This window comes from Scatophagus argus, chromosome 2 (assembly GCF_020382885.2).
Source record: "Scatophagus argus isolate fScaArg1 chromosome 2, fScaArg1.pri, whole genome shotgun sequence".
Taxonomy (NCBI): Eukaryota; Metazoa; Chordata; class Actinopteri; family Scatophagidae; genus Scatophagus; species Scatophagus argus.
The window spans coordinates 17826305-17854300 of record NC_058494.1 but is presented as its reverse complement, the minus strand read 5'-3'; the positions used below and the strand labels follow the sequence as shown (position 1 = coordinate 17854300).

General features: G+C 42.7%; 1 protein-coding gene across 1 annotated transcript; it reads right to left on the bottom strand.

The window, feature by feature from the left end:
- Window positions 1-4: 4 nt before the first annotated feature.
- LOC124073161 (F-box/WD repeat-containing protein 7) lies at window positions 5-27843 on the bottom strand. Its single transcript, XM_046415184.1, has 11 exons — window positions 27300-27843; window positions 22956-23038; window positions 21093-21234; window positions 17501-17635; window positions 14797-14920; window positions 14493-14629; window positions 13706-13819; window positions 8111-8292; window positions 6377-6602; window positions 5147-5357; window positions 5-2593 (listed from the first exon to the last, which is right to left on the bottom strand). Exons 1-11 carry the CDS (start codon window positions 27336-27338, stop codon window positions 2325-2327), a joined length of 1662 nt encoding a protein of 553 aa, XP_046271140.1. The 5' UTR covers window positions 27339-27843; the 3' UTR covers window positions 5-2324.
- Between the last annotated feature and the right edge of the window lie 153 nt (window positions 27844-27996).

Below are 27996 nucleotides of genomic sequence, written 5' to 3'. Positions count from 1 at the left end.
TGGATGTAATTAACCAAATAATTTGCTTTATTGAACATATAAGATGCCTTCACACAGGTAACAAAAACAGACAACTGATATGCTTGAAATGAAAAAAGAAAAACCCACATTTTATTGCACTTAAGTTATAAGAAAATAAAATTCTAAGTGAATCAAACAAATACACAATCCCTTTAAGGTTTTTTTTTTTCTGTCTGTTTTCTTTTTTGCCAGGCAGTTTACATGAACTGAAAAAATAAAACACCTGCAACAAATCTGATTTCTCAAACCAGATCATAAATTAAAACAGAGGGAGAAAACAACGAGAGGAGATAGAGCGAGATTGTTTTCTTTTTAATATACAGTGTTATACCACTTTCACAGTTCAGCTTGAGTTGTGACTCTTGGAGATTGAGACGATTTTCGTTTGGCTACAATGTTTCTGTTCACGTTTGTTGCCTTTGTGTTTTTACTTCTCCCACAAAACAATCCACAAGTCTGTGACCGCTGCAGAGCGGCCGCCTCGCCGACTTCGACTGCAACGCATGTAACACTAAGACTCCTGTCAGTTGATGCTTGTGATGGTCTCCTCTGTTGCTTCAGACATCTTTGAATGGAATAACAATCACACACGGGTACGGACAAGTTCTTTCATTCACGTGTTAAAAACGATACATCTGCTAGGTTTTTTTTTCTTTTTTCTTTGCCAGTCCACACAGCATTTGTACATTTCCCCAAAGAACAGGCTGAAAGAGCTTTGTCCCAAGGAATGTGTTTACAGGTTGCCCATTAACACGCCAACACACACACTCATGCACACACACACACACGCACACTCACGCACGCCAACAGTGTACATCCCCTTGTTTCCTCTCTGCAGGCGATCCCGTCAGTATCTGTCGGACACGCTCCCTCCTCTCAGCCTCGTAGAGGCACGTTTGGCTCAAGTTTCAGTGGCAAAAACAAAGAAAATAAAGCAAAAATGATGGATGTTATCTTTTGTCATTTGTCATTCTTTAAGTCCAAACATACAGAGTTCAATTTGGAATTTTGCCTGGGACTAAAACGTCGCAGCAAGTAAAAGTTCCCTCTCTCTCTCTCTCTTTTTTTTTTCCTTTCATCTAGCAGCATAAATACAGTTTGGCCACTGGGGGAAAAACAGTAGAGGGTGGGGAAGGGGCCTGGGGGTTCAGGGGCATTAATCCACAGCGCTTAGAGCAAAGAACCTTTACTTCCTCTCGTCACAGCACCAGCATTGAGGAAACCACCCCAGCTAGACTCTGAAAAAGTCTGGACAGCTTTGATGTCCTACGTGGAGACGAAGCTCTAAAACCCAGGTACGCAGAAAACAGAAAGGAAGAACAAACAACTCAGAAAGACAAAAAGAAGAAACCCTTGTGACATAATGACAGCAAACCTAAACAGAGCAGCTTTCTAATACTGGGATTTGTTGCTGTTGGCAACCACGAGGAGAAAGAAAAAACAAAAAATAAAGAAAAACCCCTTTCATATGATAAACCAAAAACGTATTGAAATTCACAGTTGTGTTTGTGTGCGATATTGTAAAGAAACCAAACTGCTGAAACCGGGTGGAGAACAATAACAACGGAAACGGAGTGACAAGAAACGAGCCCGATTTCAGGCCGAACCCTCCGATCGTTCTTCTCTCCTCTACAATAAGCAGCTCTTAGGTGTAATTGTGTATGTGGAAATATAACTTTAAAAACGTCTGCCATCTTCCTCGGTCTTTCCCACTTTCCAGCTGGCCGTTTGACTGTATATGTGTGTGTGTGTGTGTGTGTGGGTGCGCACTGATGCGGGGGAGGGAGGGGTGTTGGGGTGGGGGGATATTTAAAAAATAATATATCTCTGTACATCTCAAAATCTGTCAGGCTTGAGCGAAACCAAGTCTCTGCGAGAAGCCGACCACAAACCGAAAGGGTTGCAAGTCGCTTCAAGAGTTCAGTCATCATTCCTCTCTGCTTTCTCCCAGCCAGTCAAGGGACAGACCGGTCGTGCCCCTCCTCCCCTCATCCGCTTCATTTTCACCAGGTCTCCTCAGACTCCACCTCATATTGGTGGTAGGGGGGGGGGTCAAAAGAAGGGGCTGAACACGCGAGGGTCTGTGGCTCTGTCGGTAACATTTGCCCAAAGGGGGACGGGGAAGATAATGGTAGAGGACAGGACAGCCCACTGTTGGTGGTGGTGGTTGTAGATTTTGCAAGTCTGGGTGAAGAGTTCTGGGCTTCCGCCCGCCGGTTTCTAGGTACCTCATCTCCCAATTCCCTCTGTACTCCTTCCTCCCTGTGGTTCGTTCTCTTCGTCCTTCCCCACCACGTCCCTGCTCACTTCATGTCTACGTCAAAGTCCAGCACCAGCAGCTTGGTCTCCTCTGTGCCGTTGCGGCTGCCCACAGCGCACACCAGCTTGGTGTTGGAGGCCCGGATGCGCCACACCACACCACCGCTGCCGCCGCTCTCCAGAGTCACCAGGTTTCGGATGAACTCGCCCGTCTTGAGATCCCACAGTTTGACGGTGCCATCGTCCGAGCTGGTGATGACAAAGTTCTTGTTGAACTGGAGGCACGTCACTGCACTCTGGTGCTTGTGGGGACCTGAACACACAGAGAACGCGGCTTTTGTTAAAGGATCAGACCGCACATTAAATGCTGTTTTGTCTTAATATTTACTGTTGTTCCAGCACCCAAAGACTAATTCAAGACATTCATTCAATGTGTATTACTTACTGCTTACTTTGGGTTTTGATAGGTTTGGAATTTGTTGTACTTTTCATTGATATGCACATCTCTGCACATCTAATTTCTAACTCACCTCCAGTAACCATTTAAGTCTGAAATGTAAACAGCAATGCCAAAACAGTAACGTCCTCTTACTTCCTGCAGGATTTTTTTTTCAAGTGTGTTCTAACAAAAGACAGGAACAAGCTCACCTAAGCTAAAGATGAACTCCGCTCACATCATAAAAACATTTTTATGAACGAAAACATTAACATTCAGGTGAAAGGAGCGGAATTTCACACAGCAAACGCAATATTTAACGTAATGTTTGTCTGCCGTTTAGGCTGCTATCTTTGAAGGATATGATTGATATGATTGATCATGTGACAAGACTTTGACCTGCCCAGGGGCTCCATAGTTCCTACAATAATATGGTAAAAACCAGGTGAATGCAGCTGACAGAGTAGTGGATGGATCTGAAATGAAAAACAGCAGCAGCATAAGAACCAAGATCGAGAATGAGGAACTCAAAACAAAATCTCGGTAAGCCCGTGAGACGAAGGGGCGCGAATGAAATCTCTCGTGTTCGTGAAGCTGTTGTGAGAGCAGCGAGGTGTTTAGAAGGAGCTGCAGCAACATGCCAGGACCCGGGCCCGTCACGGAGGCGAAGCGGCTCCACCTACACCTCCGTCTGGCGTGTCTGTGTGCTAGCAGCTGGCAGGAGGCCACATTTTTAAGTAAAGATGGCGGCTCGCCCTCCCTTCACTGAAGTGACTTTATTTGTGACTTTACATGTGCAGTGACTTCAGAATCCCCTGAGGGTTTGAAAATGATATCTTAATTAAATCAATTAGGCTGACACAGAACACAAACAAGCACAGAATCGAGTGCTGGCAAATGAAGAGCTTTTTACCGAGGTTGCTGCAGCAGCTATTTCATTCACATTTAATATCTTTCCACTTTGGCAATCCATTTGCAAAGAAAATTTGTTGAAATCTCACTGTCATCAAGTGTTCGCATGTTTCCAGCCCTGCCTCCAGTTAGATCAAAGGCTGTGCTTTTTTTATTTACTACAGTATACAGTGCTGCTCTGCACCAACCCCCAACCTGCCTGCCCCCTCCTCCCTCCCCCCATCACCACAACAAAGCCGCCTGCTCCGTCATTACCTACGGTCTCTTCAGCCCACAGTGACGACCTTGTTGCTGGTCCATTGTCTTATCAAAACACACTAATGAATGGCAGAAATTGTCCGCTGACCTAATTATGTGACCTACAAAGTTCCCTCGGTCCTCATCCCTTCACAGTAGTCACCCCCTCTTGACGAGACACGCACTCACATCCTCCCCCAGTCGGTCTTATCCCTCCCCTCTCTCTTCAGGCTCTCACTGGGGCATCCTTTTGTTCAGCGGGTATGTGTGTGTGCGTGTGTGTGTGTTGGTGTTTGTGGGCACAGCATACAGAGTTGTAGTTTGCTAATGAGGGCATTTAGGGGTGGGGCACTGGTGGCTGTGGCTGCTATTCAGCAAAGGATTTCCAACTTCCTGTGAGGCACCAGAGCTTCTAATAGAGTCTGAACTATTCAAACAGACACAAAGGAAATGAGACTGTAATCAGGTCCAGCAGGCCCGCGAGGTGTTGGCTCATACAGACAAACCGGTCATCTGGTCCGGATTTTAATTGGAATCTCAGTTTCAAGTCCGATCTTCTAAAAAAAAATTTTTGTCATTGTTCAACGCTGGTGTTCAGGGTTTAGGAACAGGTTTTCAGTTCAGTGCACATACGAGAGGTTCAGCAACCTGTCGCACAAACTGTAAGAAAGTCGACGTGGCTGCACAGAGAGAGGAATTTCTCCTCCTGTTGTGCGTTATTCGGGTCATGTGCTGCAGAAAGATGCTACCAACTCGAAACAGAAATCACACGAGTTATATAATTAACTAAAACAATAACTGATGTAAGACAGCATCTCCCAGTCTGTTTTGTCTGGTGAGCCCCAGAACTCCTTGGTTCAACGGAACCGATTTTAACCTGGATGTAAATAATCACCAGCAGCTGATAGAAACATGGAATTTCTTACGACATTTTTTTCATACACTTTCATTGTCAGGTTTCGGTTTGGAGTGGCAGAAGCCGGGCGTTCTCACAGCTAACCAACAGTTCAGATTTCTCTGCTCACTTGCGAACTAAGCTGAAGCCATAAGACCTTAACCGCAGCAATTCCAATCACGAATGAACGCAGCGTAAAACCACTTTTAAGAGTACCGAGCACTCATATCAGTTTTATTATAAATGTCATAAATAAGGTTGTATTTGACGTTCCTCATGTGAACGTCAAATACAACCTTTTCTCTGACTCTTCTAATAGCACTCCTTACCATTTATTTAACCTTTCCGCCTCAACAACCGTTAACGAGAGATTACGACGGACTCACCTTGCAGTGTTTGTAGGCACTGGCCCGTCTTGATGTCCCAGATCTTGACAGTGGAGTCTGCGTTGCCTGAGACCAGGATGTTGTCTTTGAGCTCCATGCCGCTCGTGAGGGACTGATGCCCCGTTAGCGTGTGGATGCAGTTGCCCGTCTCCACGTCCCAGACCCTTATAGACGTGTCCAGTGAGCCACTCACCACGTGGATCCCATCAAACTAGGAGACAGAAAAGGATCCAGAGTTCAGCCTCTGCACTCATCCTGATGGCAGACCGAATGCTGATTCATTTAATCAAGTGTCCATCGCTGTCACCCCAAGTTTCTGTTAACAAACCTAAGATTAAACTCATTGAAATGAATGAATGTTATTGATCTGTGAAACTTTTCTTTTTATTCCCCACATCCAATAGTAGAGCACGAACACTTGAGAAGCCTCGTGATGTGTGATTTAACAGCCTGCTCTCACATCTCTGGTGATGGCACCTGCTGAAGTGCACTGTAATCACACTGAGCGCGAGGACATCTTAGAGGACACAGAGGAGTGAACACAAAAACACACACACACACACACACACACGCAATATAAAAAGAGTAGGAAAAACAGATTAGATTGACGAGTTTATGGCTTTTATGTGCCACTCTGGCAAAGAAACTACAGGAATATAAGGACTATAAGTATTTCGTATGTATCTAAGGAATTTGAAAATATGCAACTTTTGATTTAAATGCCATAAACTGGAAAGATTTTTAAAATAACATAAGTTGGCCCGAATTACAAAATGTTCTGTCGATAGCGTGAGTGTGAGGTTAGCCTTATCGGACACTTCGCTCCCTACAAACTCTGAAACACAAATCTTTGTTAATGTGTGTACATAAAGTTATTATAGCAACATTTACATCGGCAGTTCGTTTTAACATTTCATTTGGCTCAGGAAAACTGTCATTTGTTATGTCACAGTTTGTGATGTTCCAGTGATGTCCCGTTTACACAGCCGATTGCTTTTTATTTGATGTCAAACTGATTACAAGCCTCTGCTAGAGAACATATTCCTACTTTTAATGTTTTGTTGTTGGTTTTTGTTTTTTTTTCCTTTTAAGCAAATTACTAAATCAGCCGGGGGACGTGAGCCTGTTGATGTTGATCTCTAAATGACTGGAATAACTTGGCGGCTGTACAAATGCCTAAAACAACACATACGAGTGTGTGTGTGTGTGTGCGTGTGAGATGGCGCTCACCTGTAACGAGTACACTCTGTTGGTGTGGCCCTGCAGCGTGTGGAGGCAGGTCTCGGTCTCGGGGTCCCACACTTTGACCATGAAGTCATAGGCACCGCTGACTACCCGCCGCCCGTCGTACTGCACGCAGCGCACCGCCGCCACGTGGCCCATGAGGACGTGTAAACACTGACCTGTCTCAATGTCCCAGACGCGCAGCGTGGCGTCGCGAGAGCCACTGACCACCCTGAGAGGAAAGCAACAAACGCATGGAGACGGTGAATCAGGTGCTTGGGTGCGGCCCAAGCAGTCGAACAGAAGTCTTTATGCTGAGCTTCGCCTTCCCACACAAAGAAGCCGAGATTAAATTCAGTAGTCTACACAACGCGTTCATTCATACACACACACCTTGGCAGCTGCATTGACAGAATAATGAGGCAGGTATGAACATTTTCTTTCGCTCCTCTGACAACGCGAATCCTGCTGCGTCATATTCGTGTTCGTACTTGAGCGCGGAAAAACACCCATTTAACTTTAACAACTGCCCTCCAGCAGCGTCTTCACCCAGAGTGGAAAACCAAAGAGACAGTACAAAGAAGCAAACTCCCTTTATAGAAGATTGTTACATTTTTCAGATTATTACAGCAAGAACCGTTTGGGCCAAGGATGTTATTAAAACCTGAGATGGAGGGAATATTCAGCTGTAGAAAAACCTGGTCGTTGGCCGACCCTGCTTCCTTTAATTTCCACCAGATTCCTGACACTTCAAAAACAGACTGAGACAGACATTCCCCCATACTGTGAAATGTCTATCACAGGCTATTCAGTCAGCAAGCTGTAAATACTCTTTACTTACAAAATGCCTCAAGGTGCAACATAGATGAAAATCATCAACATGTTATTCACTGTGTGCCTGCAGCACACAGCATTTCCAGAGTGAGTGAGTAATCAAATGCTACACAAAAACCTTGGTGGGCCCTAAGGCGAAAAGAGCACTTTGAGTCTCCGGAGAGTAATACTGAGTGAATGAATGAGCAGCAGGTCACTTAAGATGGCTCACAGGGTCCATTTAATCACTGTGAGACCACATGCTCACTTTCATACAGATACTGTCCTCTTATGGTCGGCCAGAGATGCTCTTTTAGCTTGGTGGGGTCGCTGCTAAGTCGGGTGCTGGGATTCTAATAATAAACACAGCATAAGGGATGTTAAAGGAATAGTTCAACATTTTGGGACAAATGCTTAAATGAGAGTTACATGAGAAGATTTACACTCTGATTTTTTGTGTGGGTCAAACTAACAAGTACAACAACAAGTACTGTGGATGACAAGTTCATATGCACCCGACAGATTATTAATCTTCTAATCCAACTTCAACAAGAAAGCAAACAAAGCATTTTTCATAAACTAAGAATTGGTTTGAAACAAAATTGTTTGTAAAGCCCACAATTTAACATATTCAATGGGTTTATTTAAGGTTGCAGCTAATTTGAATTTTTTCCTGTTCATTATTTCCTCGATATATTTCGTTTGGCGTCGCATGAGACAGAAAGATCAGCAAATCCTCGATGGGCAAGAGAAAGTTTTGTGTTTGGAAAATCTAATATCTGAACAGCTGACAGATTCATAACATGTCAGCTCATCAGTTAATGGACTAATTCTTTCATCTCAAGATTTAGTAATTATTAAATTTGCATGCTTTTTCTTCCATCTTACACGGGCTTATATAAGCACTCTGGGCAGATTGCTCCATACCTTTTCTCATGTAGGTGCATGCAGCGCACTGTTGAGGTATGCCCGTAGAGGGTGTGGATACATTCTCCTGTCTCTGCGTTCCAGACCTTGAGTGTGCGATCAGTGGAGCCACTGATAATAATGTTGTCTCTCATCTGGGATGACCAAACGCCCCCTGTGTGGCCCACCAATGTGCGCAGACACTGAAAAGATCACAACAGAAGAAGAAGAAGAAGAGTCTTGATCAGTATATACCTTCACTGTTACTGCAGGCTTCGGGTGCTGGAAAAGTTCGTTTCAAAGACGTGCAGGGCGATTTCATTCATATTCATCACGTTTGAGTGGAAGAACTCCTAAAATCACATCTGTGGTTTGCCCCCCACCACCACCACATCCTATTGCCTTCAGGGGAGGGAAAAAAAGACAAGTAAAATGAAATTCTAGTGACCTTTCATGGGAAAGAGGAGTTCAGTCATTGCATACCTGCTGCTGGACTGGGAACAAAATCTCCCCTCTGTCCTTTTATAATTGCTTTCACTTATCTGTTGGAAAAGCTGGTGATTCATCCTCTTAGCAGAAAAGGGTTGACAACTGTCTCCAATACAGAAATGTGCCCATTCATCCTCATTAGGGATGGTAGATTAGCTATTGATTACTGCAGTTATGGAAATCTTTCTGATCAATTGAATTTGCGTCTCCACAGTTTGTCTCACTTGTCGCCGGATTTAATTATCCTAAATGCATTAAATTAAAATTGTTTGCGGAGAGGAGCAAACAGTGGAGGAGGTCGGGGAGGTCGGTGGTGAGTGCTGTGGGCATGTCGGGTTCAAAGTGGAGCGTGTTGCTGTGGTGTACAACATGTGACCCGCTAACAGAGGCTGATAAGCCATTGGGCAGCGAATGGCGACACAGGGCAGGAGGCTTTATTGCAGCAAGTGAAAGAGGAGGATGATGATGCAGCCTGCCCCCCCCCCTCGTCTCTGTGATGTGATAAAGAGAATCACTTCATTAACTGTGGGCCAATGTGGCATGACCGTACAATCAACTTCTCTACAGTGTTAAAAGTCTTACTTGTTTTATCACCACGGCCCCTTTTCTCAGCTTTATATAGCAGTGAAAAGAATAAAACCGCAGCTGGAAGAACGTTTGGCTAATTTACACTTTACTGTGCATTTAAAGTGTAGCGGAGACATAAATGTTTTGCGGTATTACTATTCAGATTGTTCACATTTGCGCTACATTTCTTCTCTAACACGGGCCTGCGCTTCACAGTGAATCACACTGTCAAACACGCAAGATTTTTCTCATGAATTGAAGCCTGAGTTTGAGGTTCCAGAATAAGAATCGCAGTGTGTGATCAGAGCCTACTCAAACACCGTGTGGGAGGAGAGAATACCTGAAACGAAGGGCTTACGCTGCTTTATCTCTCGGCGAAACAAACACAAAACAAGGCCGACCCTGAGAGCGAAAGAAGATTTGCATTTTTTTTTAACAAACCCGTGAGGGACCTTTTCCGAACCCTATGAGGCTTGTCTGGCAATGCTCACCATTTGCATCATATTTTTTTCTTCAATTTGAGAAAAGAGAGCGTGTCCAGTACAGCAGCCTTAAAGCTCTGGACCATGAAAGACAATAGTTTTCTCTTTGTACTGGAAAGTCACCTTTGTTGGCCCTGATAGGAAATATCAGAAAATGAGGGTCAACTCTGCTAAAGCTGCAGGCAAAAACCCAACCCCTCCTCAAGTCACATTATTACAGATTCACACTGCATGATCAAAAGATCACTCAGTCCACATGTGACATCAGGCAAGCTTTGAAGTTTCTCTTACCTTTTTAATTTTTTTATTTTTTTTTTGGGATTGATTTCACATCTTGAAAGTTAAGAAGAACATCGGGACAGGATAGAGACGCTTCAGATATCCCTGCTTGCTTTTTCGAGCTCTTCCAACATGACTGTGAAAAATGCAAGATTCTGCTTGGGTGGCAGGAGACTATTTAACACAACTCAAGAAGAGTTCTGTTCAGAACAGCTTCTATGTTTTAAACAACCACAGCAACAAAGGTGATGGTATATACTATGTATATGGTGAACAGCTAAGCTCATGATTAAACCAAAAATACTTCCCATACGAATGTGAAAAAAATAACATTCATTGGCGTTCAGTGGCGATTGTTATGCGCACAGATGTCCTCCACAGCATCCTGACAGATAAAGCATTAACTCTCCACTGCTGCCTCCTCCATTATTTTCTGTTGGGAGACGTAAGCCAACTGAGCCACCATGACACCTCACATCAAAACGCTTCTCCTGGTACGCTTTCCCCTGCAACTGCAAACACCGACCATCCTCTCAGCTTGTTTAACTGACGATCCAGGAGGAATAAGGCAGATAAATCAAAATGGTGAAGTCTGAATGTGCTCTGATGGGTCATGATTTACTGTTTCACTTTAAAAATATCGACAGGTGTCATTTCGCAACTACACACTGTGCTTTACTCAACAGAAAAGGAGCAAACAAACACCCTCCTTTGTGCATTCACGTGTAGCCATACATAAATGCTCGATGACCTTCATTAATTCAATTTGATAATTTAAGTCATTTCTCTATCTCTGTTCATCTGAAGGCCACAGCTCCAGCAGCGATCTTCAATCTGCGCTGGGTAAAATGAGAGGAGAAGGTGATCGGAGTATCCATCTGGCAGAGGAAAGCTCTGCCTGTATATGACAGCAGTCCACAGGTCTGCCATCTTAGATCTGCCTGACAGCTGAGGTTGCTGCTGACGGGCACCACCAAGGACATGCACTGCTCTGTTTAGCACCGGGCAGCCACCTTTACAGCAATGAGAGGAGTGCAGCTGTTTGTATGTGGAAGATTCACATCTTTCACTGATGCTGGAAGACACGTAAAGACAAAAAGTCCATCGGGTGAAGATGGGGCCTGCAAAACAAGCTTACCGAAATTTCTCCAGGCCACAAATCTGAGTTGCACATGCAAGATTTGACAGATGTCACTTTAATTTCAAACTCGTAAACTTGCATTTGCTCAGTCCCTGACGCAATATTTTCACCACAATCAAATCCCCTTTGTCTTAAGCGATCGCTAAGCAACAGCCCGGGCCTGTCAGAGGTGTGGGAGCATTTAAAAACATGCTCAAATAATAACTCCCTGATTGCCGCACAGCAGGGGGTTCACTTTGTTCACTGTGTTTTATGTAATGAGATACATCAAGGGCAAGACAACGCTGACAGCAACACAAAAAAAATACCTGTCTTACTGTTTGCTGAACATTTAGCAAGACTGTCTCAGAGTAACAGCATCTGATCCACACATTTTGTTAGCTATGCACACGCAAACGACCCACTCAATATGATGCAGCACTTTGACTTCTGTGCTAAAAATGCCCAGTGAGATCAAAAAATAAATAATGCACAAACAAATCTTGAACAGATTCATTAAACTATTGATAAAAACATCTGTTACAATCTTGTCAGCATCATAACTGATGCACTGTTTAGAGATGGCATGCGGATGCTGTGGGCATTAAGAAAAAACAAGAACATTTTGACACTGAAAAGTGGTATAACAGCCCTTGATCCACTCCATGCTGTCCAGTCAGAGTCTTTTCGCTCGCTCAAAAACAAACACAAGGTCCGAGAGCAAAAAACAGCACAAGTGGCCGGGAAGAAGCGTTAATGCTGCGCTCTGATGAATTTCTTTTTCCTTCCTGTACCTACAGCCCAATCCGCTGCAGCTGCTTTTCAAATTCGTCTTGTGAAAAAAATAAAAATAAAAATCTGATCGCAGATTGTGAGCCAAATTTACCCTTGTTATTCATAAATGTCCACCAAAGTCACTCTTGAGTAAGACCCAAGTTGTGGTCAGTGGTACTGTGAAAGGGTACCCTAAGCTTTCTCTGAAGTCGGAAGATGAATGTCTATCAAATCACTTCTAAAAAAGGGAGTTTTATGGAGGAGATATTTTCCTACCATCTCGGCTATTTGCAATATGAAGGACAAGAAGAGTTGATATTTGCATGAAAACTGGAAGCACCAAGAGGCATTCGTCCAGGCGCCATCGCAGACTGTGCAACACCTCGAGATCACTGATAGCCACTTTGTACTCCTGCATCTCTCGTGGGACAAGCTGACAGCAAGAAAAAAACGTAGCAATCAAGCCGTCAAATACGCCGGCAAAGACTATACAAGTGTTGACAGAGGAGAGGAAAAACAAATGCAGGTGCTGGTAATCCCATTGTACTTTAACTTTACAGTTTTACTGGCATCGACAGCCACTTCACCCGAAATGGTCGACTGGGCTTAATTGGCCATTCCTCTCGAGTGAGGGATTCTCTCTCTGGTGTTGAGAGCTAAGGAAGCAAAGAGATGAAATCCACAGAGGGGATGTGCTCTGAATACAGCACCCAAACAGAAACGGATTTAAGCTCATCTCTTCTTCATGATGAATATAAACAAACAATTCTGAGACGGATTAACGTTGTTGAGACCACAGACAATATCCCATGTTTCTCTGTGACGCAAGTCTGAGCGCAAGGAGGTTTCAAGAAAAAGCAGCTGAGCCTGCTTGGTGATGTGACTCATCGCAGACTCGCAAACCACCAACACGGAGCCACCGCCGCTGTAACTCAACAACCTGTCGTCCGAATATTAGTCTTTGGGTGAAGGAGAGCCAGATCGTGCTCCATGCCTATCGGATGACCTTGGCGAGAACTGTTCAGATCAGCAAATGCTGTGACTGATATGCGTGTAATCACTCGTGGGCTGGATGCCAACTTTACTATCTCTTAGGCCGAGTCTTTGCAGCAATGAAAGGCAAGCTCTCTGGTCTCTTGTGTCCAACAGAAAAATAAACCTACTGCAGAGTGATCATGCAGAATACTAGTTTCTCTAAGGACTTTCTTTTTTTCATTTGCATGTGTTTTTTTTTACTTTTGTGAAATGGAATAGTGACTTCACAGCCAAACCGTATCTCATTTATTTGCCAAGTGAAAGTGAAAGCAATAGAGACTGGAGACGAGAAATATGCAATAACAGTTGACAGAGGATTTTTAGTACAAAAGCTCCTTTGAAAACGGAGTCCAACATTGAAGCATGAAAGCGCTGTGATTTACAACAATCTGTGAACCTCTCCCCAACATAACAGTACAACCGCTGCCTTTCTTTTTAATACACAGCGTAAAGCTGCAGCACAAGGCCTGTGAGGCTGCACCAGCTTCAGCAATGAATACTAACGCTGCTCGCAGATATGTGCTGTGTAACAAGTCTGCTGAGTGTAAGAGGGGGGAACACACTGAGATAGGCCAGTCAGGATGTTTTTATGAGACGGAGCAAATGGCACTAATTGCTCTCTATCAGGTTAGTGGGAGCAGTATGGATAGAGAAGTCATCTCTTATGTTGTTATGTATTGCTAAATGTACAACATGCTACATAAGATGGCAGAAAGTATTACAACCATTAAGCAGTAATTTAGATGACTGCCTCCTTCAGGTCTAAAAAATCTCCTTCGGTCCATTAACGTCTGACAGCAGTGCAGAAGAAAAGTAAGCCATTAAGACTAGAGGAGAAAACAGGAAATGGGAAAAGCAATTAATGCATACCTTTCCTGTGATGGCCGACCAGACTTTAAGCGTGTTGTCATCGGAGCCGCTGACGATGCGGTTGCCACAGAACTGGAGGCAGGTGATCACGTGGTCATCATGACCTTTCAGCACCTTTTAGATGGGAGAGATTAAAAAAAAAAAAAGAAAATATGTACAAGGAGGACAGGTGGATGTGGAACGACAAAGCAACAAGAACTAAGGCAGACAATGACACGACTGGTGCTTTATATGTCAAAGACGAGATAAGAGGAAAATGTCATCAAGTGCTGCAGGTGTACACTCTTTAAACAGAGCTCTGTGTGTGTGTGTGTGTGTGTGTGTGTGTGTGTGTGTGTGTGTGTGTGTGTGTGTGGTCTCGGCTGGCTAATATTGGGTCACAGGACTGCTAGATCAGCAAACACTGTATATGCAAAGCAATATGAAGACCACAGTGTTGGCCTAAAACAACCCCAGGCTGTTTCTAAAGCATGCAAGGTTCATTAAGGATCAGCTCCAGCTTGCTGGTCTTGCTTTATGGGAGACTTCTGAACAGGCAAAAGATAAATGGGGTCTTTAGATGGAAGGAGAGTAAGATCATCTTATCCAATTATCATTCAACACCAATACTGCGGAGCACGGACCTGACCCATCACCAACTTTCTATCAACTCCACATCTCACACCCTTATTGAACTGTCATTTTGTGACTCAAAGCCATTTCATATCAGATCTATAAGATCAGCCACCCTGTGGGGAATTCAAGTTTGAAGAGAAAGAGAGAGACAGAGAGAGAGAGACAAAGCCACCTTGGGTGATTTGAGGTCCCCTCTCCTCCAGTTGGTGTCTATTCTGTGCTGCCTGATGTAGGCACTCTTCCAGGGGCTGTGAGTGAAGCCAGGCTTGACAATTTTCCTCTTCTTGAGGGGCAGAGGTTCATCGATGCCTGTTGGGGGAGAGGCGGAGGCAGGCTGGAGTAAGAGGCTTGCGTTTTTCCTTGAAAAGTTTGTTTTAAAAAGCGGTACAGCCACATTTTTGACCGCAGCAGTAGCTTCAGACTGCTCCCGCTGGGTGACTGCATGTTGTCTTTCTGCATCCATCCTTCAGACTTACCTTCTTCCCTGCATTTCTCCCTCCACAGCAGGTTGTCTTCTGCAAGGATGCGCCAGTAGCGACACGTCTGTGCTGCTTGGAGGAGGTCCTTCGGTTCCAGGAACGACAGCACATACAAAGCCAGCTGTTGAAAGACAAGGATGAGGAATGTGAGGGGTGTAAATGGAAACAGAGACACAAAAAGAGGCCATTATTCACTGCAGCGGGTGTATATAACAGCACAAACACCTCATGGTAGAGGACTTTAAAATTTAAAGAAACTAAATCACAATAACAAAAAAGGACAGATGAGAAACACACTCGGCGAACAAACTGTACACAATATTAGCAGCATGAATCTAACTGACAAGGGCAGACAGTGGTATTACCACAGAACTGAACCAACATTTCTGTTGAAGTCGAACAAAAAATATGCAAAAGGAGCTTCACACAGCAGGCGATACTGAATCAAGTGCCTGCATACAACGACACCAAACCTGGTGGATAAACCCGGACCTCTGAGCAAAAAAACAAAACAAAAAAAAAAAAAAACAAGCATATATTTGGACAAGCTCTAAACACACAATGTCTGTTGGTACTGTGAAACAATGCAGTGGATTAACCATTAGGGCAAGTGATTTCTCTATATCATCATAAAAAGAGTGAGGATTATGGGTTCATTTTGCAGGATGAGATGTAACCCGTTGTGCAAATATTGTTTTTTTACCATACTGCAATAATACGAGATGATAATGACCCGCAACACGCTGTGTGACAAATTCAGGAGTGGAGTCATGAACATCAAGATGGAGTCGTATGACAAATGTCAGGTCCACAGTAACCAGGGACTGGTTTCATAGAGGTGCTAATCTATCGGGTTGGGTCAGCCGTGGTCATTTTACTCTCAGACTTGAGTCAAATTTAAAAAAAAAAAACAAAAAAAGGCTTAGTTACTTCATTATGGATTCACCTGTGGATTATATCCTCAATTAAACAACTGGTCTTTAAATTTTTCTCACAGCCTGAGGTAATGTATTCATAGCTTTTCCTATCACATGCGAAGAGAGCATCAAACCCCCACATTTGAGAAGCGGGAAACTTCCTTTGACATTTCTGCTTTACAAAATACAAACTATTGCTAAATTATTAAAATAGCTGCAGGTTAATCTCTGTTTAGTTCTGTTGATCGATAAGTCGTTCCTGAGACTTGAGTTTCCACGGTACCAATCAGCGACACCTGTCGAACAGGGTCACCAAATGAATGACAAAGAAACCAGAGGAAAACATGGCTGATAAATTGTGGTCTATTACTAAGGTTGTTGAGCGAGTAATAAGAAAGGAGGGAGTTTTTAAAGAGCGCAGTAACCTGTTGATAAGATACAACAGCGAGGACACAGCCAGTCAGCTCTTTATCCAACTAAGCCTCTGATGCTTCTGTCGACGGTGGGATTGAGACTATTTACTGTGGTCATATTTTTTGTTACAGAAATTTACAAGTAAAGTGTTGTAACTACTGGATAATAATTACAGAAGACAAACTGTTGAAGTCTGATGTTGCTAAATTATGCCAACTTAAAGATATTCAAGAAATTGTGCGAAGAAGAAGTTTTGTGCAACACATTAATTTCGATATTAATCTGAAATCTGGCTATTAGTAAGATTTAAGTCAGTCAAACTGTAGCAGCTGATCTGAACGTCCTTGTGCCTGAAAAGTTCTTGGGCATTTTCCTTGTCAAATACATGACTTTATGCAGTTCAAAGCTGCTCTGACGACATTTTAAAAGACATATGTGGGTCAATATGAAGATTTGTCCTTGGCGTTTGACATTCATAACGTTTTTACTGTTTCGGATTATTCCAAGTCACTTGCCCCAGACAAGACCCACAAACCTCGACATCCCTCAGTCACCTGAAAGCCTGTCTAAGCCAGTAGTCATTACCGGGCCGGAGGATATTCTAAAAGTTTTATGAATGGACCTTGAGTCAGTGATTGCTTTTTAAGCCTGACACATTGCCTTCTGAAGATTCTCTTCATAGTTTCAATTTCAACTGTATCTACAGTGCGGCCACAGGGATTGTCTGTTAAAATGACTTGACAGCGCCGCCCAATATAAATCTAGCAGCTCCAGCAGAGAGAGGAGACAGGATTATCAAAAGGACGTCAGAGGGAACAGGATATGACAAAAGGAAAAACAGAAAACACGATAAAAAGCGAGCGCTGGCCTCCTCAAAGCACACATGATGCTGTTGCACATTTGGCTTTGGAGCAATTGGTGCAGATACCTTAAAATCTTACATGCTATTGCCTCATTCTTTTTGCTACCAAACTTCCCTCTTTCATCCTAAAACCTGCCAGACAGAGACGAGGTGTTAGGCATTTGATCAGGAGAACCAGATATGGTGGGTTTGAGGCTGTTTCATAAGAGCCCCTCATGTGATCTTATCATCAGTGTGGCACTTTAGATGTTCTGTATTGTCAATTATGACGCAGCGCAAAAACAAGACAGCCGCCACGGATGCTGTTAAATAAGGTGAAGGAAAACGGTGACAGGATAAGGGCTGGAGAGGAAGCCTCGTCTTTGTGGCGTACACTCATTCACAAAACAGCGCCTGCCACGAGAGATTCCCATGGCAGTTCAGGTCAGAGGGGAGGGAAATAAGGGATACAGGGATAAGAGATGAAGTTAGGAATTGGTAACACAAGAAAGGGGATTCAGGTCCTCACCTCTTTGGGCAGCAAGGAGATGAAGTCTCGCTGAAACTGCGGCTCGATCACCTGCATCATATGCTTGACTTGTGTGGGCTCACAGCTGTCAATCAACTCATCCAGCGCCAGCAGCTTCTCTGGGCCAGTCCAGCTCTGGAAGACATCAGGATGCAGGAAACGGTTTTAGAAAATTGCGCATCCTACATTATATTGTTGTCTGAAGTGTTCAATGTAGGGGAAAAAAAGCTACACTACCCACAAACTGCACTTCCCATTATCAAATATTGTTAAGTTAAACAAAAAACTAAAGGTGAATTCAGTGACAGCATAACTGATAAGGATGTTTTTGTTTTAACCAGATGTAAATGAGCAGCTAGAATGAACTGGCTCATAAATAAGAAAAAGAAATGTGTGAGTCAACTTAAGACAAAATCCAGTAATCTTAATCCTCCAGAAGTTAAGTTGCACCCATCAACAGCATCACAAACAACTGCTGATTTGGACTGAAGAAAAAAAGAGCAACCAAAAAAAAACCTGAAATTCTTGTCAGCCATATAAGATATTTTCAGACTTAATATGTTACTTTTCACCTCTGACATCTGTGAAATTTTGTACAAATATGGATTTTGCTGCCAGGCACCCAAAGCATATAAAAAGCATTTTTTTAAGCATTTGTTCACATACTTTACAACTTTAAACACAGCACAACATTCCTATAATTTACCCTGTATCTTAGCTCTTTTTTTGGGACTTTGATTTTTTTTTTTCCATTTACACACCAAATCTTCATTAACACACATTGTGCTGTAGCTATTAGTGAGTTTATAGAGCCCGTCATCTTGCACAGCAGTTGGCTATCACAAGTGGCAGAACACTCGTTGAACAGCAGAATAATCCACATATGGATTGCCACACCTGATACAGCAGCAAACGTAGACAACAGAGCAGCCGGGCAGTATGGGCTTATTGTGCCCATCCATCGCTGTCAAACCAGAAGCCTTAGTGTGCTTGTGTAAGCTCTAACTTTACTTTGACTGAAACGTCTCAGAACCGCCTCGTGCAGTGTGTCTAACACGCTAATGTTCCCTACGTGACCTCGCAGCAGCACTGAGTTGCTTGAGGCGCCTGCCTATTTCTAGCAGCCAACACATTAAGTGGAAAATTTGAACGTAGGGAAGCAGACTCTGTTAGCAACTCTGTGGGGTTACTTCTTGTGCTTGAACATTCAGTTGTTTAACGCTGCTTGAATAGCACTGTACTATACTTTGGACCCAACAGCCGCAGTTGTTTCTCTCTGTGGAGCACTCCAAACAATGATTACAGGCTACGAGGCAGGATGGAAACTCTGGCACACACAAACCACCTGTAATTTGGCAACTAAAAGCTTTAGCCAGAGGTGCTAGTTCTGGAGGTAATCAGGGGCTTCAGAGACCTCCTCCCTACCAATGAGAGAAGCACGCAACAGCCACTTATGTGTTACATCAGTTTTCTACCACGGACTACTAGTGATCTTCTTGTTTAAACTGCTAGTAAACGCTTAAAGCCTAGTTTTGTTAGCTTAGCTTAGTTTGTTATGTGTTCATAAATGTACTTGGCAATATTTCATGTACATTGATGAGAGTTATTTTATTATTAGAGTTATTATATTATATTATTATTTTTAATACTTTTTAATCTGATTTGGCAAATGTCAGAACAGTTTGGACCATTTTAGTAAAATGAACAGGTAAAATGTGGAATAATTAAACAAGTGGGTCCCTTAAAAGAATTTCATTGTTCTCTATGGGGCTGTAAACATTGCAGAATATTTTTGAATATTTAGAACAAATCAAAGTGCTGAAGAGCTCAACGTTTTCTAAGATGTTTCCAGGATAAACTCCAGTGACTAAATGGTAGTTTACCATTTTTGTATTTTTCCTCTCTACAACAACAACAACAACACCAACAACCCCCACAGAGTGGCTATAACACAAACCAGGAGTTTACATCTGCAATCACAGTGCATCAGGCTGGCTCTTTTTTGATCAACTGAATCATGGTGACAAGCTGCTGATAAAATACTTCAGACAATCAGGGAAATGCTGAAGCATCTGCTGAAAAACTCCTACTTAATTTCATGAAGACATACATTCTTTAGCCTTCAAAAAGGCTGCAAGCCAAACACAGATAACTGAGCTACAAAGACAATGAAGAGGCAGTTCTTTCATCTGCATAGTAACTGTCTCTGGGTTGTGGCTTACATAAAACTCAGAAGGAAATACGTCTTATTTAACTTTGTTTTAAAATTTTAGCAACGTACGATATCAATCTGGATGTATCTGTAACACTAATTTGTCATAATCATCCATAAAGTGAGAAAATGTCATTTATAAAATGAGGTTTTTGTAAGGATTAAATAAAAAAGATAGCTTATGTTAATAAGCGAGTTTCAGAGGTGCTGGTAGGTGGATTTTGGAACCTTTATGCTAAGCTAACTGACTGCAGCTTGATATTTAATGGGAGACACGAGTGGCATTGATCTTCTCATCTGACTCGACCAAATGGCGAATAAGCGCATTTTCCTGAAATCTCAAACTAATCCTTTAATGTAATATGTGACTTTGGTATGGCCACGTGTGTCCTTGTGTTTGTCATTTAGAGTCCCAAATCCCACAATAACACCAGCAGTTTGGACATTTTTTGTGGAAAACATTCTTTCTAGCGACTGTGTGCTGCTTTGTAGTCGTGTCTCCCACTCTAACAGGAGCTACAGGATCGGACTGGACTGGGGAATGAACAGAATGTAAGTCTGAGGTTTAGCTGCCGGATGAAAGAATCTGCAGCAGGTCAGGTCTGAAGATTAATACACGTAAAATAAACATTGAGGTGTCACAGGTTCGCCCAGCTATTCAGAGATAATGAGTTTAAACTCTCTTAGGTAATGAAATACACGGCAACCTATTATACAGGAAATCAGAGAGATCCTGTCAAGGCTAATATGTTTAAATGACACTCTATTTCCATGAGGTCATTAGATCTTAAGTCTAGCATGAAAAAAAAATGACTGTATTACCTTGCATCTCTACGGACAGTGATAATATAGTAAGATAAAATATAATAAATCATTAAAATATTGAAAAATGAATACAGTATTATTTATTTATTATTTGTCGGCTGCATGCACACTAAAACGAATGTGAACTGGTTGAAAACCAGATTAAATTAGTCAACTTCATCTATTCCACACCAAAATAAAATCTTAAGAACTAAAGTCTACAGTACTGTCCATAGAAAATATATAAAAAAAACATGGCAACAATAAACTAAGATTATACTGCAGTAACTTATAGAGGACAACATCTGTTCAACTTTTAATACAATAAGTCTACTGTAGAAACTCTGTGATAACTCTGCTTTTTAGTCTGAACAGGTACGGCTAATTCCAATTCCACGCTACAGTGCCTATGGTAATGTGGTGGGCCACGACAACAAGGCACCAATTATCTTTGAGACTAAGTGAACATTGATTGGACACAACATCTGCTTTTTGATGAGCTTTTGCTTGAGGTTTCAGAGTCACCCATGGAGAGAAAAGAAAAAAAAAAGAAGCAGAAAAGTCCACTGTGCTCACCTGAAATGTTCGGAGCCATTCTTGGAGACCCGTGGGTGGCTGGATTGAGGTGATACGTCGTCTCTGCTGCCCCTGACCATTGGCTGCTCTTATGTGGCCAAATGTGGTGGGTGTGGCCGGACAAGGGACAATTCCTGTTGGGCTGCAATTAAGGAAAGAAAACATCTTACAAATGAATAACAGCATGAGATCTGCGCTGCCAAATAGCTACACACATCAGACAAAGGATGTGAAAGCTGCTTGCAACAAGAAGATGTATTTAAAAAAAATAGACACATTACAGACACACAGGAAACACCATTATTAAAAACAATAAGTTCATAATGAGGTCATTTAGCTCCTGGTGGGTATTTTGTAGTAATTCTTTGCAAATATTTCCACTACAAATAATTATGACAAAAGAGAAAACACAAAAGATGGAACACTGGCATTGTTAATAACACTGAATTAAATATTTAAGCCTTACTTGAAACTAAAAGCATTTTTGCCTCCGACTGATTTGATTTAGTAATAAAAACTCCAGCTGAAAGCATGCGCATTCTGTTCAATTTTTTTTATGTTATGCTAATTTATTTTAAAGCCCACTCTTTTCTTCTTACAGTGAAGACCGAGTGAACGGATGTGCAGTAACTGCATACTAATGAGGGCAAAATCTCTTGTCTTACCAGTAATAAACTAAGTACATTTACTCAAATACTGTACTGAAGTACAATTTTGGGTTCTTGTACTTTATGCGAGTATTTCCTCTTTCTGCTCCTTTATACTTACACTCCACCACATTCTGGTGGCAAATGTGGTACTTTACTCATAATTATAACTTTCAATTTTACCAAAACAATACTGTAGCATGATATCTTTACTTCCACTCAAGTATGACTTTGAGGTACTTTTTACAACACTTGCATTTTCGCAGCCAAAGGGTATTTTATATTCTTCAGGTTCAACAGCAATAATTCATAATTCAAACTATAGTTAAGGTAGCTCTAGCCTGAATTAGCAAATGTAAATATAAACTTTAGACTGCAACAAAACATTGTGGCTTGAGAAGAATAAGGATAGATCAATGTTCTTATCAAACATTTTCTAGTTTCAAACTGAATTTTAAAAGTAAATCTGAATGATGTGCAGTATTCCAAAATCAAAAGAGACTCAGTAAATATTTGCCTGAAAGCGCTTCCAAGATACATATTTTAACTCAGAGACTTCAAAGTATGTACAATCCCAGAGATTTCTGTTTGAGTCCAGACTGCTGTTGTCAGAACCTGAATGTGAAAAGCAGTGCAGGACTTCAAAGGGCGCCCATGTTACCCTTGTAATGTGAGGGCAGGAGGAGAAACTATCCAATGGGCACTCTCAATACTCCAGAATCTGCTTGCTGACAGCAAAACAGGAAAGCTTGGGGTCCATTTCATTATTGATTCATTTTTAATGGGAGAGGAAGCTGAGAGGGAGCCTGTTACATGGCAACATTTACAGTTAAGTGGCTGTGTTCGGTCTGAATTTTAATGGGACTACATGCGAACACGTGCATTAAATATTCAGGGTTAGAGAAACATCTGGGGCTGCTGGCTGGATGCTGGAGATACAATATGATGTGAAGCACCATGCTGTTTGAAGACACATAACATCTTTTGTTCATACCATAATTTTTCTTAGTTTTCTTTTCATGCTAGGTTCATTTACTATAGCCATTAAAAAAGTGGGGATACGGCTTTTAAACATGTTATCTACTACAATACTGTTGACCCAGAGGAGGGAAACAAATGCAGAATGTTGCAGTAAAAGAAAAACCGTGTGAAGGTCCGTCTCTGTCTCCTTGTTCACTAAGTAGGAGGCTTTGTGGGGAAAATCTAAATTGCTTACCTTGGATATTCTGGGCCTTTGCAGGGCTTTTTTCCTGAAGGGAAAGATCGGACCTCGGGGCCATGGTCCAACTTTCTCTTCATCTGAGAAAGAAAGAAAGAGAAAAAGCAAACATTAGAAACCACCACAGCATAATACCGAAGGAGGTTATGTTCAGAAACACAACACAGAAAGCTCATTATGGCATTACATCTTTCTGAGTGGCGGATAAAAATGTACACGAGTGTCATGCAGCAGTTTCTGTGGAGGGGCACAGTTCTGGCATCTTTTTTCCCTCTTTCTTTCTGATAACTACATCACTTTACTTTTAGAGGAGAAGCCGGCTCTTGAAAAACAAATTTAAGAGAGGACACAGTTCACAAAAGTTTTTAAAAACGGGGACGGAAGCAGAAAATTGCTTCTCCGAGTTACAGACTTTGTTAACATTATGTCTGAAATTCAGCATATAAAGTACAGACACCACAGACTTGCAAAAGCTTTATGCTAATAGGAAATTAAACTTTAATGCATAGGCTAGAGATTCAATTTATTAACACGTTTCATAACAAAGCAGATGAACTGGCTCAACACAATGAGACAGCAGGATACAAAGCAGGTGTTTAAAAATGCTGAGCTTTATTTCGATTATTTTCCATGCTGAAAAAGTACGTGACGAGTGACAGCAGTGGTCCCCGGGGCAACCAGACAAGCCATGATATCCAGAGGCACAATCGCACATTCACACCCAAAGCTCCAAGTGTAAAGACGGTTCATGCACACAAAGTACACAAATGTGTTCAGGGAGGGTACAGAGTACATTCTTTGGCATTAAAGTTCAATTCAAACTGATACTTGAGAATGAAAAACAGAGCAAGTCAGTTCTTTATCACAATCTATCACCTGCATGTGCACACACCACCCAGACTCTGTTACCACCTACCCTACTGTACAAACAAAGGAGTCTGTGTAAAGGCCTGGGCAAGCCAATTTTCTTCATCCCATGACTGCCACTCTCCACAGCAAGGCCTCTCACCACACATGCAAGCGATCACCGTCTCATTGTCACTCCTTCAATCTGATTGTGTGGCCAAAATAGGATATACAATGTGACTGTCTGACTCGTTTCCTGATTAGTTAAATATGTTTCATGTCGAGGCGGAAGCCCAGCGAGATCTGATCATGGTCCTGCAGTTTTGGCCTCAAGTAAAGAAAATGAATATACAAAAAGGGCAAAATAAAAATCGCTATCAATTCTCTTTCTAGGCTTCATTTAAAATAATACAGGAGCCACCAGCTGCATAACAAGGGTATATTTTGATTTAAAAAAAAACACCAAAAAAAAAACATACATCACAGTGATGATGGATGATTAAATCCTGCACTGTTAGACATAAGAGGTTTATATTCCTCGTGTGGCATAACAATTCATATTTTACACTTTCGGTTAGGGTCAAAAGAAATTGTCAACAGTTTGTCTACAGTTACTGTCCGGCCTCTTGTGCTGCATGACGCAACCTGTACTGGACGAGTTGCTGCAGAACTTCCAGCTGTGATCCTGCCATTGTAGGAACTGATAATGGCTTGTAGAAAACAAAAACCACATTCATTTTCCCCCCTTTTGAAGCTAACAATGCTCTTTTGATACATTTTGGGTAAGTTATTGTAGTGTATGCGACACAAGAAAATAGAACTGGACGTTTGACTCCATGCTGTCTGGCTTTACTGTGGCATGATTACATGTCTCTTCTTGAGATGTGTGTGGGTTTTTTTTTTTTTTTTTGTTGATGTTTGTTTTCTTTTTATCACTATAATTTGGTGAGCATGTTTGTCCTCCCAGCGTTCCCAGCCTGAGGCACACATCTGAGTGTTGCAACATATCATAACAATGACGAAGCAAGAACGAAAAAAAGAAATATTCAGAAACGCTGAGCGGTGTGAAGGATTATCAGCAGAATCGATCCAGGAACGGATCGCTGCACCAATACACCTGACACAACTAAAGCCTGGGTTTCTCCAGGCACGTGTACATGACTAGCACACCAACATGTACTTCAGGTTAGATGCCCCCTGGACTTCAGACTGTGATCTGACCAAGGACTTGTGAGCTTCTCCTCACAAGTCAGCTCCTGTGTGACGCTGCAGAGAGGATCAAGGGAGCAGCCGTGAAAATCTCAAGATGAGACGTGCGGGAAGAAAAAAAGTATATATTATACACACACACATATATATATACACTGGTAAATTTAACCTAAGTGGCAAAAAAACATGGAAATGTCATCTAAATATTTTGAAAAGATATGTAGGTATGTAGCTTACTTTCCACTTGGATTTAAAATAAGTGGCTGGGAGCGTGTCTGATTGCTAAGGAACATGAAGGCAGGTTTATAAGATATTCCAGCTCTTAAACCCAACTGCCTTGTTCTTAAAGCAGTGATCTCACTGCATTGGCAGTTCAGTAGCCAAGGAGAGCCTTGGTGTGTGTATGCATGCATTGGATGTGTGTGCTTCAGAGTGTGAGAGAGAAAAGGGGGAGCGCTGGCTGGCTTTGAGTGTGTGCACTTGTAAGAAAAACCTCAAACTAAATGCGGGTGTGGAAAAAAAAGAAAAAAAAAACGACATGTAACCAGCCTCTTCTTGTGTTTCAGCCTGGGAAAAGGTAAGGAGAGAACGCAGTGTTTGTAAATCACTACTAATCAGTCCTCCCCTCCTACTTCTTGGTTCACCCCCACCCCCCTCCCCATTCCCTATCTGTCCAAAAGCACGACAGATGGATAACACGGAGAGTTAATGATATTTTAAAGACATCAATCACTCTTACATAATGTGTTGATTCACTTCAACACAGACTACATCCTGCAGAATCAGTCACTTGAAAAATTGTTCCTTGTTTCGAGCTGCAATGAAACAATTTCATTGTGTCAATCAGAAACACTTGCATCTGACTACTGGCCATTTTGGAAAGAAGTGGCAAGCTGGAAAATACAGAAGAACCAACACTGACATCCAGCCAGAAAATGGGTTTGAGGATGTATTTCAAACTAATCAGTCTTGGTGTTTCACTTTCTGTCAATGCCGTTAAAGAGCAAGCTCTAGGGGCTGACTTCAACATCCTGATATCTTAGAGTGAGCACATCCACAAAATGGATGGAGAATACAAATGAGTCACCGTTCAACTCAATAAACTATTGCCCATTGACTAAGAATGAGACTTTCACTCAATCATTAGGATTAATCGAGTAAAAGTTTCAACACATACAAAGCGCACACGGCTGCACAACAAACGTCTCACTGCAAGGGATTTTTTTTGGTCAGATTTTGAACGATATGCAATTTGTTCACTTAACACACCCAAAGCAACAGATCCCCTTTCTTATTTTGATTCATGCTCTGCAATTCCAACTACGAGAGGATCATTTTATGGCTGCCATCCAGCATAATACACCCAACATCCTTGAGGATATTCTACCTCGCGCAGTCTGACACAGTGACCCATTATCTGTGGTTGGAGCCCGAGGCGAGTGCACAATGTCAGGGAATAGGCTGCTCCAACAGGCGACAGCAGACTGATCGCATGCATGCATCTCAAGCAGTCACTGTGGTCAGTGCGAGATAACCACTGCTGCATAATGCAGGATCATAATAACCCTGCAAACTGAGGAGGATCACCGGGTGTGTGGGGGGTGGGAACTGGCGGCACTGATTGTTATTTAGAAAAGTGGAAGCCTGCATGTGTTAAAACATAGAGGGAGGTGATGCCAGCTATCTGTATCTACTATATATGATAAAAGCTAAAGCACCCATTTGGGTTATGGGGAAGGAAAGACCACAGCTGATGTACAGGTGCATAGAGCATCGAGCCAACGCGCAGGCAAAATGGGATCTTATGCCGTCCACAGGAAAATCAGTAGTGTATAAGGCGGAAATATGACCATATTTCCATGCAGCATTGCAGGACTAAACGTCCATATGTGGCACAGCAGTAACTCCATTTACAAATATATATAAAAAAAATAAAAAAAAACAAAACAAAACAACAAGGAGTCCTGGATCGGTGCGGCGGCGTTTATTTACGAAACTGAAGTTACTATGAAGGAATAACACACCAAAACGGCGACGTGATATTCCAACGTTTAACGCAGCGTTATCGTAACAAAACATAACATAACACACAGGCCCGGACAATTAAAGCGGCGTCTCTGGGGGTCTGCTACATCGCCGTTCATCCTCCGCAGTGGCCGCACAATCTGCCGTGAGAGGCGCGTCAGAGATAATGAGGGCGACAGAGCGAGTTACACATTAAATAATAAGAGACGGTGTTAGAGGTAACACGGCCGGTTAAAACACAAGCAGAAAAACCCTACTCACTTTATAGAAAATCATCTTTAAAGTGCCGTAGAACCCCATCCTTGTAATCCTGTGTGTTTTCCCTTTTCCTCTTCAGTGACAAACGGTGAAGTCCAAATCTGCGTGCGCGGTGGGGAGATCGCTCTGACTGTGTGAGGGCAGCGTACTCTCAGGTAAATCCGACGCCGCCTCTGATGTGAACATGCTCGAGCACGTCACCGGACTGGCGTGCATACAGTAGATCCCCCCGGCATTAAAAAAAATGTGAAATAAAAAAAAAAAGGAAGGGCGAAAAGCTGCCGCCGTGTCGCGCCGACTTGAACTGGGGCTCGGTCGGTTGGGTGAACAATGCGATGCGACGATCCCGGAGGCGTGTGCGCCGCCGACCAGCCTCACCGAGCAGGGAGTGAACAGATGAGGGAGAAAGAGGGTGACACTCGGCAGAAAAGGGGAGGAGTGGAGGAGAGAGAGCGTCAGAGCGCAGAGCAGTGCCCTCTTCCTCTTCACAGGCTGCACGGCGGCTCCTCTAAACAGGATCGGATTACAGCCTCCCCGGTGGAGACGGGAGGAATGGTGCAGTCCACAGCCGACACTGTGCGCAGCGCATCCTCTGCGAGCAGGGCACCGGGAGCATATGCGTAACAGAGGAGGCATCACACAGAGACCGGGTGGGGTGTGCGCTAGTCCCCTTGCATTAAAAAAAAAAGGTGGACCCCCC